This window comes from Mesitornis unicolor, unplaced genomic scaffold (genome assembly GCF_000695765.1).
Source record: "Mesitornis unicolor isolate BGI_N332 unplaced genomic scaffold, ASM69576v1 scaffold14590, whole genome shotgun sequence".
NCBI lineage: Eukaryota > Metazoa > Chordata > Aves > Mesitornithiformes > Mesitornithidae > Mesitornis > Mesitornis unicolor.
Window position 1 is genome coordinate 20,572 of NW_010157676.1, and position 11,505 is coordinate 32,076.

Genomic DNA, 11,505 nt, shown 5'->3' on the forward strand with positions numbered 1-11,505 from the left:
GCTCCGTGGTGGCCTCCCCCAGGACCCAGCAGTGGGAGGGCGGTGGGCAGAACCCCCAAAACTGCTGGGATGAAGTGGGGAAAGGGATGCTTTTCCTGGGAAAGCAGCGGCGCAGAGCCCACAGCATCCCCCAGATTGGGGGGATAGCTTCCCTCAGCAGCCTCCCCATTGTTGTCCCCCCCCCACAGCCACCAGTCGCAGCGGCATGGGGACCCCGGTGCCTGCGCCCCCGCCGCCCTCAGCCAGCAGCACCCCAGCAGGGCAGCCCACCGCCATCACCCGCCTGCACATGCAGCTGCACCTCCACGACCTGCAGCAGAATGCCAGCGACCTCCGCAACCAGCTGCAGCAGCTCAAGAAGCTGCAGGTGGGTACTGGTGAGGGGACACCCCAATCCGGTCCAGCTCTTACTGGGGTTGCTCCAACCCCAGACCATGAAATATAACCAAAAAACCCTCTTTTTTGGTGATTTTGCATGAGGCTGGGTGTGGGAGAGTGAGGGGATCCATCCCCGTGGTGGTCCCCGTCATGGAGGGGGGTCTTGCCCAGCCTGAATCTCACCCCCCCATTCTCCTTGTCCCCACAGCTGCAGAACCAGGAGACGGTGAAGACGATGCTGCGGCGGACAGAGACAGAGATCAGCGTGCGGGTGACGGACACCGTGCGCAAGCACGAGGACCCCCTGCAGCGCCAGCGCAGTTTGGTGGAGGAGGAGCGGCTCCGCTACCTCAATGAGGAGGAGCTCATCACCCAGCAGCTCAAGTGAGCTGGGGCGGGTGGCAGGGATGGGATCCCCACCCACCCACTTCCATGGGTGCAAATCAGCACCTCTGTGCGGTACCAGGTCACATCCTTGACCACACGCATGGAGGGGGGGACCTGGAGCTCCCCAGCATCTCAAAGTGGTGCTGATCCCCCCTCATTGACACCCCTGCCCCTTCTCTGTGCTCACAGTGACCTGGAGAAGTCAGTGGAGAAGATCCAGAAGGATTTGAGCCACAACCACCGGCTCATCCCGGTGCAGGAGCTGGAGGAGAAGGCGGTGGTGCTAAAGCAGCTCGGGGAGACACTGACGGACCTCAAGGGTGAGGAGGTGGCCATAGCCGAGGCTGTGCTCCTGGTCACCCCCTGCGTCCACGTCCCCAAATCCTGGGTAGCAAAACCGCAGCTCCAGGGCAGCGTTTGGTGCCCATGGATGTGGAGGAGGCACCTTCAGGGGCTGAAATCAGTGCTTGTGGGCAGATGGAGGAGGGATGATGGGCATGGAGAACAGGATGATGGTCATGAGGAGCAGGATGATGGCTGTGGGGAGTGGCATGATGGCCATGGCGTGCAGGATGATGGCCATGGGGTGCAGGATGATGGCCATGGAGAGTGGGATGATGGCCATGGGGAGAAGTTTGATGGCCCACAGGGGTTTTGGTGGCCGTGGGGTGCCCTGGCATGGCCAGACCCTGGTGACCCTCCTTCTTCCACCCCAGCCCAGTTCCCCAGCCTGCAGAGCAAGATGCGGGTGGTGCTGCGGGTGGAGGTGGAAGCTGTCAAGTTCCTCAAGGAGGAGCCGAACCGCCTGGATGGGCTGCTCAAGCGCTGCAAGACAGTGACGGACACTCTCGCCCAGATCCGCAGGTGAGCCCCGGACCCCCACCCTGGCCCTGCAGCCCCTCCAGCGCTCTCCCTGACTGTGTCCCCCCCATAGTCACATATTCTGCCCCTTATGATGCCCTGCAAGGACACAGCTGGGCCCTTCAGTTGTCCCTGTGTTGGTGGCCTCTGTGCATTACGGATGCAAATCCCAAAAGGCGATTGAAAAAAGGTCAATTTTTCTGCTATAAGGAACTGAAAAATGCTCTTGGTTCTCTCCAGTGTGTACTTGAAAAGCCCTCCTTTTCCTTTCACCTTGAAAAAAATCCATGTTCCTATATCCAGATAAAAGGGCAACCCTCAGCATGGTCAGAAATCACTTTCCTGAGGAGCAGAGGAGTGTTTCGATGGGGAAAAATCATCTTCCAGCTCTGATGCTAGCAGAGGCGGCCGCCCGCCTGCCTCTTCCCGTTACAAGAGCTTTGGGGATGGCTCACGCTCGGAGCCGCGCCAGCACTGGGCTTGCCTGGGGCTCATCGCTAGCCTGGTTTTCTGTGGAAATGAGCTCATACGGTAGCGCAGGGGCCGGAGCTGCCTACCTGTCATTCCCTGGCTCCTGTAACTCCCGAATCCAGAGGGCATTTGCAGCCAGATCTGACAGAGGGGCAGGATTCAGAGAGATCCAATTCATGGAAACGGACAGGCGGCTGGAGGAGCTCTCAGCATCGCCAAGAGAGACTGCAGCATCAGCTCCAACCCCTTCCCAGACATCAGAGAACCCAAATCCTCATCCATACAATGCAGAGATGCAGGGTTTTTGTGGCGTGATTTGGAGAGGGTGTGATAACCTCCCATCATCATCTTTGCTCTGTCCCTACAGGCAAGTGGACGAGGCGTGGACCACCCCCAGCACCCTCAGCCAGTCCCCCAAGAAGGTGGCCCCCGAGACAGAGTTCAGCAAGGGGCTGGAGCTGGAGATGCCCACCAGTCCCCCAGTGAGCCTGCACCCCCTGACGACTGCCACTGACGCCCTGGGCATGCCCAGCTTCGGACACAGCCCCCCCCAGACCCAGACCCACCCCTCCAAGAGCAATAACCCTTCCCGAGCTCCCGAGATGGTACCTGCCAAGACCCAAACGGGTCCCGAGACCCCCAGCAAGAAGAGCGCGGACAAAGCTGTATCCGTGGAGGGGAGAGCCTGGGGGGGGGGTCCTCAGCTGGGGGGGCTCTTTTAGGGAGTTCATCCCTTGGGCTTGATGATCTTAAAGGTCTTTTCCAACCTGAGAGACTCCATGATTCAATGTCTCCCAGTTGAAACTGGGGACAGGAGCTGGGTCCATCCTTCTCCTCTCTGGACTTGTAGCCAATGGGGTGTCTGGAGGTGATGCTGGCAGCTTTGGGACCCCCACAGATTGCACATCGGGGATTGTGCAGCTTAGAGAGGGGGTCAACACTGTCCCCCCACTCCTCCCAGCCCCGGTCCCAGGTTGGGGGGCAGCAGCAGGACTGGGGGATCCCATCCTGCTACAGGCTCTGCCTCCCATCCTCAGGCAGCCGAGCGGGACTGGGAGGAGAAGCGGGCGGCGCTGACCCAGTACAGCGCCAAAGACATCAACCGGCTGCTGGAGGAGACCCAGGCCGAGCTGATGAAGGCCATCCCCGACCTGGAGTTCGCCGCCAAGCACAAGCAAAGCGCAGGCAGCAGCAGCACCGCCTCCACGCCCGAGCACAAACCCTCCAAACCACAGCACGTGCCCAAGTCAGGGAGCAAGGGGGACCCCAATGGCCGCAGGGGCTCAGGTACGGCGTGAGGAGGGCAGGGGCCCACCTTTGGATGCCAAATCCAGGGGGTGCCATCACTGTGGGGGTGAGTGATGCTGCCCCGAGGGAGGTTCGTGCCTGGGGGGGCAGTGGGAGACCCCTGGGTGTTGTATGAGGGGAAAAGGGAAAGGTCTGGTGCCCTCACAGCACCGTTTGTGCCCAGACGAACTGACAGTGCCACGGTACCGCACCGAGAAACCCTCCAAATCACCGCCGCCGCCTCCTCCGCGACGGAGCTTCCCCTCATCCCACGGGCTCACCACAACCCGCAGCGGCGAAGTCATCGTCACCAGCAAGAAGGAGCCCGGGTTCATGAAGGTGCGGAGCAGGGCCAGGGGACGGCCATTGGACTGGGTCTCCCCCAGTGATCCCCAGCCCTCACCGCCCTGCTCCCTCCTTGCAGAAGGCCGAGTCGGAGGAGCTGGAGACCCAGAAGCCGCAGGTGAAGCTGCGCCGGACGGTGTCGGAGGTGGTCAGGCCGGCGTCCACCCCTCCCATCATCGCTTCTGCCATCAAGGACGACGACGACGAGGACCGCATCATCGCGGAGCTGGAGGTGAGCGCGGGAGGGGCTGCGGGATGCCCCAGCTTTCCCGCACTGGAGGCCATGCCCACCCTGTCCCCTGTCCGAGGGGACACCTCGGGATCGGGGCTGGGGAACGACACCCCACACTCCGGTGCAGCAATGGGCTCCCCCTCATTGCCCGTCTCCAAGCAGGAGCACAGTGCCGCGGGGATGGTACCAGACCCCGCACTGGGTCCAGGTGCTGCGAGCCTGGTTCACCATCACTCTTCTTGAGCTTTAAGCCAAACTCATTTATTTTTTAACACTATACAGCTTCAGCTGGACGTTCACTGGGTTTTGTGCACAGGGCGCCCTGCAGAAAACCCACCCGAGATGCTGTCCTGATGCACTGAACCCCCAGGCTGGCTGTGCCCCATGGCCTCTCCCCATTTGCTATGATTGAGGTGCCCAAATGGGTCATGGATGGTTTTCCCTGGCTGGTTTTCCCCCAGGAGGCAAAGGAACCAGTGATGTTGCAGGCAGGGGGACCAGTGGTGCTGCAGACAGAGAGATCAGTGATGCTTTGGGCAGGGGGATTGGTGATGCTGCGGGCTGGGGGGACAGGCAATGCTGCCGGCGGCAGAGGGACAGGGATGCTCCACAGCTGATGAGTTCAGCCGATGTTTCACTCCTTGCTGATGGCTGCCAAGCCCCAGTCCTGGCACCATGACAAGCATCCCCGCAAACATGGGCTGTGTCGCTGTCACCCTTCAGCCTCCCTCCTCCAATGCCCCATGTTTGACTCCCCAGGTGTTTCAGAGAAGCTCTGCCTCCCCTTTCCTCCCCAAGCTGCGTTTTGACCCGCTGGCGGCTGCCGTCTCCCCTGGGCACGCAGACGTGTGGCCCACTGGAGCGGACGGATGGAAGGTACCCTCTCCTGCCGCCGGGCTGCACTTTAACCACCTCTCCTGCCTCTCTTCAACTCACTTCTGCCTCTTCCTCTGCTTTAACAAACTAATTAATGGCTTTTCTCCACTCCGCTGCTCACCGCACCGCGTGTACGGCACTGACACGGCACAGGACCCAGCACTAACCTGTGCAGTGGCACCGTGGGGCTGCTGTGGCCCCCGCCAGGGCCAAATCCTGCATCCACATGGATGGGAGGAAGGATGGGGGCACCCCAGCACCCCCTGGGCAGGGCACGGTGGGGAATTGCTGCTCTCACGCTGCACTGGGTGGCTTTGCCAGCGCCCAGGGAGGGTGTCACTGGGAGGGGGATGCATGCAGGTCACCGTCTCTGGAGGTGTTCAGAAACACAGCACTCTGGGACATGGATTAGTGGCCATGGTAGGGTTGGGTTGGTTGGACTTGATTTTAGAGGGCTTTTCCAACCTTCATGACCCTGTGTCTATGTGGATACGCCACAAGGAGACCCCGCTCCACCTGCGTGGTGATGGGGTGGAGCAGGGGATGCTCGGTGGGGGACAAAGGGGACAAGAGGACAGAGGGTGCTGTGGGGGGGACTGGGCACGCTGCAGGAGTCCCACTGGGTTCCTCCCCAATCCTGGCAGACCCCAGCACTATGACCGCCCCAGAGCAGCAACTCCTGTCCCTGCGGGCAAGGACCATGGGTGAGCCATGCCATGCCAGGACACTCATCCCTGGTGCCCATCCTGTGTCACCCATCAGCATGGTGTCATCGCTGCTGTCACCCTGCTCTGCCATGGGGCCATGGTGATGGCAGCAGCCCCCCCCAGGCCAGGGCAGGGCTCAGGTGTGGAGCTGCAGGTTTTGGCGTGGCACCTCTTCTGCCCAAGCATCTCCCCAGTTTGCCCAGCTCATGGAGGGCACTGCTCTCCCATGGGACAGGAGCAGGTGGGCGCAGGAGGAAGGATGGGTGACGTTTTTGAGGTGACTTTTTTGAGGTGACTTTTTTTGAGGTGACTTCTTTCAAGGTGATGTTTTTGAGGTGGTGTTTTCGAGGTGACTTTTTGCTATGCAGGGTTTTAAAGGTCCGGTGGCCCTTGGCAGCTCCTTAGCCATGGTTCATCCCCCACCTTCAGCTCTGCTGGGAGCAAAGGGAAGGCAGAGCCCCGTGAGGCCTGGGCTCTGTTCTTGCACCAGTGCTGTGCCAGTTTATACCAACATGGGAGAAATCCAAGGTGGGCTCTTCAGTCAGGTTTCCAAAGGCATTCGAGAGGTGCAGTGACACCAACTTATTTTTTGCTAAAGAATCCATGCAACTTATTGGCAAAATCTCCCAGACCCAGCAACAGTAGAAAACCAGTCCCAGTCTGTGCTGTGGGCACCAGTGGAACATCAGGGCTGGGCAGGAGGGACCCGAGCATCTCCTGGTCCAACACCTCAGAGACACCAGCGATGGGGGATTCCCGTAGTGTGTGTGGACACATAGAGCCCCCTGCTCCCCCTCTGGCTCCTAATCTGTCTGAATTCTCTACCTTAGGAGCTGCCGGCTCCGGCTGCCGGTGGGAGCAGGGCCTTCTCCCTCCCGCAGATTGTGCCTTTCTCCCCCCGGCAGATTGTGCTGACCGAGTGGGTGTCCGAGCCGCCATCCCCCGAAGCCGAACCACAGGCATGGGTGGAAAGTGGCTGTGGGGACACCGCCAGCAGCACAGGAGCAGGAGGGGAGCTCATGCCTCAGGGGGGTCAGCAATGCCACGCGTCTCCTGGCACCTCCAAAAATTCTACATCCGCAGCCAGGGATCCTCCAGCCTCAGCCTCACAGCCCCACAGCAGCCTCCCTCGGGGCCGTACCCATACCACAGTGGAGATTTGGGGATTTCCTCTATCAGCCAAGGTCCCATCTGTCTCAAAACACAAACCGAGCAGTACCACAGGGGGAGAAGGAGGGAACGCTGCTCCAAGCACTGCTGGCAGCAGCAAAGCATCCCAAGGAGGTCCTGTGGCTGTGCCGCAAGGGGGTCCTGGGGCTGTGCCGCATCCTCATCTCCGGGGAGAAGCTGCAGCTCCCAGTGCAGCAACGCTCCCCCACACTGGCACTGTCCCCTGGCTTCCTGGTGTTGGGGACCCCCAAGGAGGAGCCTTTCAGGAGGCATCGCTCCCTCCTGGAGACTCCGCTGGGGCCCCAGTGCCACATCCCAGGTCTTTCCCGGGCAAGAATCCAGCACAGCAGGGACAGGGACAGCCCCGGGCTGGGCATCCCCAGGATCAGGTCGCTGCTTTCCCAAGGCTGAACCATGGCACGGGCAAAGATGGAGTGGGGGACACGGGGATGGGGGGAAAGGCAGCAGAGGGGCTGTCCCAAGGGCCGTTGTCCCCGCACCCCTCCATGGCTCCGCGCAGCAAGGAGATTTATGAAGGCACCTACCAGAGACTGGACAGCCTGGAAGAAACCATCCGTGAGCTGGAAATCACCATCAGCGAGATCAGCAGCCATCCCGCCGTTGGATTTGTGCTCCCCAAAGACCTGCAAGGACGAGCGGGCTCCAAGGATGCTGCCAAGGACGATCTGAGAGATCTCCAGATCATTGACGATGGGACTGCCCTGGACCTCAGTCAGGCCAAAGATGATGCTCCTGAGGGTCCGTCCCCAAGCAAGACCAAGCCACCGCTGCGCCCCAAGCCGCAGCTGCCCCTCGCCACGCCGCAGGTTTATTTTCTGTTCTCCCTCTTGCCGTGCTCTGCCCCGGACTCTGATGTCTCTCTTCCTCCACCTCTACCTGCTCCCTCTCTGTGACACTACCTCCAGGCAGAGCCAAGGTGGAAAAAAAACCCAAAATATCTCCTTTTCTCCCTCTCAGCGGGACGGGTTTGGGAAGCACAGGCAGGAGGTGGCAGCGTGAAGGCCACTGGGTGCCCGTCCCTTGCTGTGCATGGCACCGAATTAGATCCTGGTTGAGCTGATATCTCCTGCCCTGACAGATTTTGGGGCTGAGCACGGGGCTGCTGCTGAGGAGCATCCCATGGGGCAGTGTGACGAAGCAGCATCCCTCGTTTTCCCGTTTTGCATAAGCGCTTTCCTAACGAACTGCAGTTTTGAGCGTGGCCACAAAGCAGCAGCTGTTTCTCCTAATTAAATCACAGCACGAGCTCCCCGGAGCCACCCAAATTGGTTTCTGCTGGCATCTGCGGCAGCCGAAAAGCTGGGAAAAGAGAGGGAAAAATGCCCTCAGCTGCTCTGACATTAGCCTGCTCCTTTATTAACAGTCAGCACTGGGGAATAAATCTCCTTTTTCATCTGTGGCGATGATCTCGGCCCAGTTTGCACCCTGTTGCGGTGTTCTCGCGGGGTGAATGGGCTGTCGAGTCAGTATCGTTGCTGTTTCTCCCACTGTCGGCACCGCTGGAGCCCGGCAAACTGGGAACAGAGCTGCAGGATGGGTTTGTGGCTGTGGAGCTCAGGAGAGGCTGCATGGCCAGGGTTGGCTCAGTCAGTCCCCAAAAGCGGAGCGGGAGAGGGCAGGGCTCGCACCGCCCTTTGAGGATGCTGCAAGTTGGTTGCGGAGGCTGGGATCCAGTGCCCAGGATGCTGGGACACTGGGGTGCAGGGAGGACCTGGATTTCCTTGTGCAGTGTACAGGAATCCCCATGTCCCATCCGGGGCGAGAAAAACTGGGCACTGATTTATCAACCTGGTCCCGCTGCCATAACCTCTCCCGTCAGAGATGCGGCCATTGCATCAGGTTTTGCTGCCTGCAGCAGCTGGGGCAGGCAGAAGGCAGCTTGGAGAGGATCTGGGGTGCCCCAAACAATGAGGGGACAATGTGGGTCTCCAATGGCAGGGGATGCGGGTGCAGGAGCTGCTTCCCTCGCTGCCGCTCTCACACATCCTCGTTTCGCCATCAGTGCACAGGCAGTTAACAAAAATCCACTGTTTCCCCACTGCCGCCGTTTCCACCTGGAATCTGCTTCTGCCGTTACCTCCTTTCCTTTCTCCTGGGGGATGCTCTGCCCCTGCCCTCGGTCTCCCGGTGTTTGCCGTGTGTGCCCCTCGCTCCCGGTTTGCGCGGTGGCTGTTGGTAAGTCCTTCCAGCTCGCCAAAGTGCTCGGCGAGGGCTCCTTTGCCACACGGAGCTGGTGGCCATGTCCTTGCCTGGGTTTGCCACCCTGGGCCATTGCAGGGGCTCAGCATAGCTCTGGGCATCCCAGAAAATGGCAGTGCCCAACCATTGTGGCTTTTCTCTGCCAGTTTTAACCCCTTTTCCCCCAAATTCTGTGTTCTGGCAGAGCGGGGGCGTTTCCATCCCAGCCATGAAGGTGGTGAACCCAGCGTCGCGGCTGAAGCAGGGCCAGCAGGGCAGCCCCGACAAGAGCAAGCACATAAAGCAGCGGATGGAGTACATGCGCATCCAGGGCCAGCAGCAGGTACTTCATCTCTAGCACTGGCCCAGATGCCTCTCCTGGTAGCCCACGGCCCTGGCGTCTCCCTCGCTGCCTTGTACTGGGGTGAGGGTGTGGGTGGTGGGCTGGGGAGACCCCATGGGTGCTGCTTTTGGGGTCTCCAGGTGCCTCCCAGTGGGGCTGGGGAGGTGGGGACCCAGCTGTGAGGGTGCAGGGGGGGTGCTCTGTGCCTGATGTGATGGTTTCTTGGGGACGGGGACATGGCTTTGTGCTGAGACCGGCAAACTCGTGACGAGTGTGGGATGAGGCTGAAGCCGGGTTTGTCCCCCCAGTCCTGCATGCCCCAATGGCCAGGGCTGAGCCCCAGACCCGAGGGACCCCCCAAACCTTGCAGAGCATCTCAGTGCTGAGCACTGCAATATGGGGGCTCCAGGGGGATTCATCCCCCTAGGGCTGAGGCCGCCCACCCCATCCTGGGAGGTTTTAGAGGACCAGGACCCTCCATGCACTGCCATGGGATGGGGGTGTCACAGAGTGACGGTATGAGGGTGCCCAGCAGCATGGGGAGAGGGTGGGGGGGCCACAGCAGCTGGAAGAGGAGCACTTTGGGATGGGATGGATGTGTCCCCCACCCTGGCCCAGCACCCACCCCTCTCCCATCCCCAGGACGCCCCCTGCCACAGGCGGGGGGGCGCACCCCCTCCTCTCCTCCACCCGCTCTGTGTCTCACCCCCCCTTCCCCAGGCCTGGCGTTAAAAAAACACCAAATAAACCCAATTCTGTGCATTCTGTCGGATCCGTAACCCCTGCTGGATAAACAGAAGGTTTTTTTCCCAGCTGGGTTGGGGGTGGGGGGGTGGATTTAATGCAATCTGGGCAAATATTGCATGAGCAAAATGGGCATCTCACTTCCCACTGGCTCAGCCCCCCTGTTCCCCCCTGCATTGCTGAGTTGGAGCCATTTGTGGTGACAACGGAGATGTCCCCAAGCAGGGTCCGTCCTTGAGTCTGGGGTCTCCCTGCTATCTCCCTCCCCCCTCATACGCAGGTGGTTGTGGTTTTCATTCCCCTGCAGAATCAGGAAGAGATGGGGGGGGTTCCTCTTCCCCCCCAGGGCTTCCCCATGGGCTGGGGAGCAGAGAAATCCCAAAAGGGCTGTGCCGGGAGCCCTGAGGGGCTAGGGAGCATCTCCTGGCCCCAGTGAGGCCACTCAATCCCCCTCCCTGGTGGCCACCACTCAGCACAGCCCCCGCTGGCCGATGTCACCCACCTTGTCCCCACCTCAGGCCACCCCATGGCCACCCAGCCCATGGCCAGACCAGTTTTCCATGGCACTTTTGTCCTCGCTGCCTGCCTTGTGCAGGATTTGGCTGGCCCCCCTACCCATTACTACTGTGACCCTGCATCGGTGCTAGGTGGGGGCTGGAGGAGCCCCCTCCCCATTGTGGGGGGGGTTGTGAGCATCCTTGGACCACGAGCAGTGTCAGGTCACATCACCGCTGGTGGTGACCACAGCAGAGCGGTGGGGGGGGTGGGCACCGTCCCCTGTCAGAGGATGGGACCCCCCCAGTGCAGTGCAGTGTGGGTGCACCCCCAGGTCTAACGCTGCCCTTCTTGTCCCCCCCCCGCCTTTCTCCCCTCTCCCCAAAAAAGCGTGTGCTTTCTGTCCGCGTGTCCGTCTGTGCGTCCGTCCGTCCGTCTGTCTCCTCTCCGGGACGTCCCTTTCCCTCCCAGTAACGCCTGGGACCAGCTCATCTCGTGCTCTGTTCGTGGTGGCCCTTTTCCAGCTGCTTGACCTCAGGCCTGACTCAATGCTGCTTCGGAACAAACTCCTGTTTGGTTCTTGGTCGTTGCGTTTTTAATTTCGTTTTTTTGTTGTTGTTGTTACTTTTTTTCCTTCCTTTTGTCTATTTTTTTTTCTAAGAAACTGTTTGACTTTCCTCCCCTTTCTCCTCCTCCTCCTCCTCCTTGAATCTTGCTTTTCTTTCTAGGCCGCTAGACCATCTAAAGAGGGTAGTGAGACTTCCCCCGCGGTCCCCGAAAAGCCCGCATCTGGCAGGACCTCCATCCCCGTATTGACTTCCTTTGGGGCGAGGAACTCCTCCATCTCATTCTGAGCATCCTTCCCAACCGCTCTCCTGCTCCCGGGGCCGGGCTCCTCCTTCCTTGGGCTCCCTGGGACTTCTTGAGGCACCTGGAGGGATCACCACCTGTCCCTCTCTTTCTGCTCTGGTTTTTTTTTTAATTATTGTTATTATTTTTTGTTTTATTTT

General features: G+C 60.2%; 1 protein-coding gene across 1 annotated transcript in view; it reads left to right on the forward strand.

The window, feature by feature from the left end:
- The window catches only part of SRCIN1 (SRC kinase signaling inhibitor 1), a gene marked incomplete at its 5' end in the record, with an annotated part of 14,089 nt that extends 2,740 nt beyond the window's left edge, over positions 1-11,349 (forward strand). The window contains 10 exon segments of the mRNA XM_010180988.1: positions 196-367; positions 587-762; positions 955-1,085; positions 1,482-1,629; positions 2,465-2,762; positions 3,135-3,384; positions 3,569-3,723; positions 3,809-3,961; positions 9,119-9,256; positions 11,224-11,349. Coding sequence (XP_010179290.1) covers positions 196-367; positions 587-762; positions 955-1,085; positions 1,482-1,629; positions 2,465-2,762; positions 3,135-3,384; positions 3,569-3,723; positions 3,809-3,961; positions 9,119-9,256; positions 11,224-11,349 — 1,747 coding nt within the window.
- Positions 11,350-11,505: the final 156 nt, after the last annotated feature.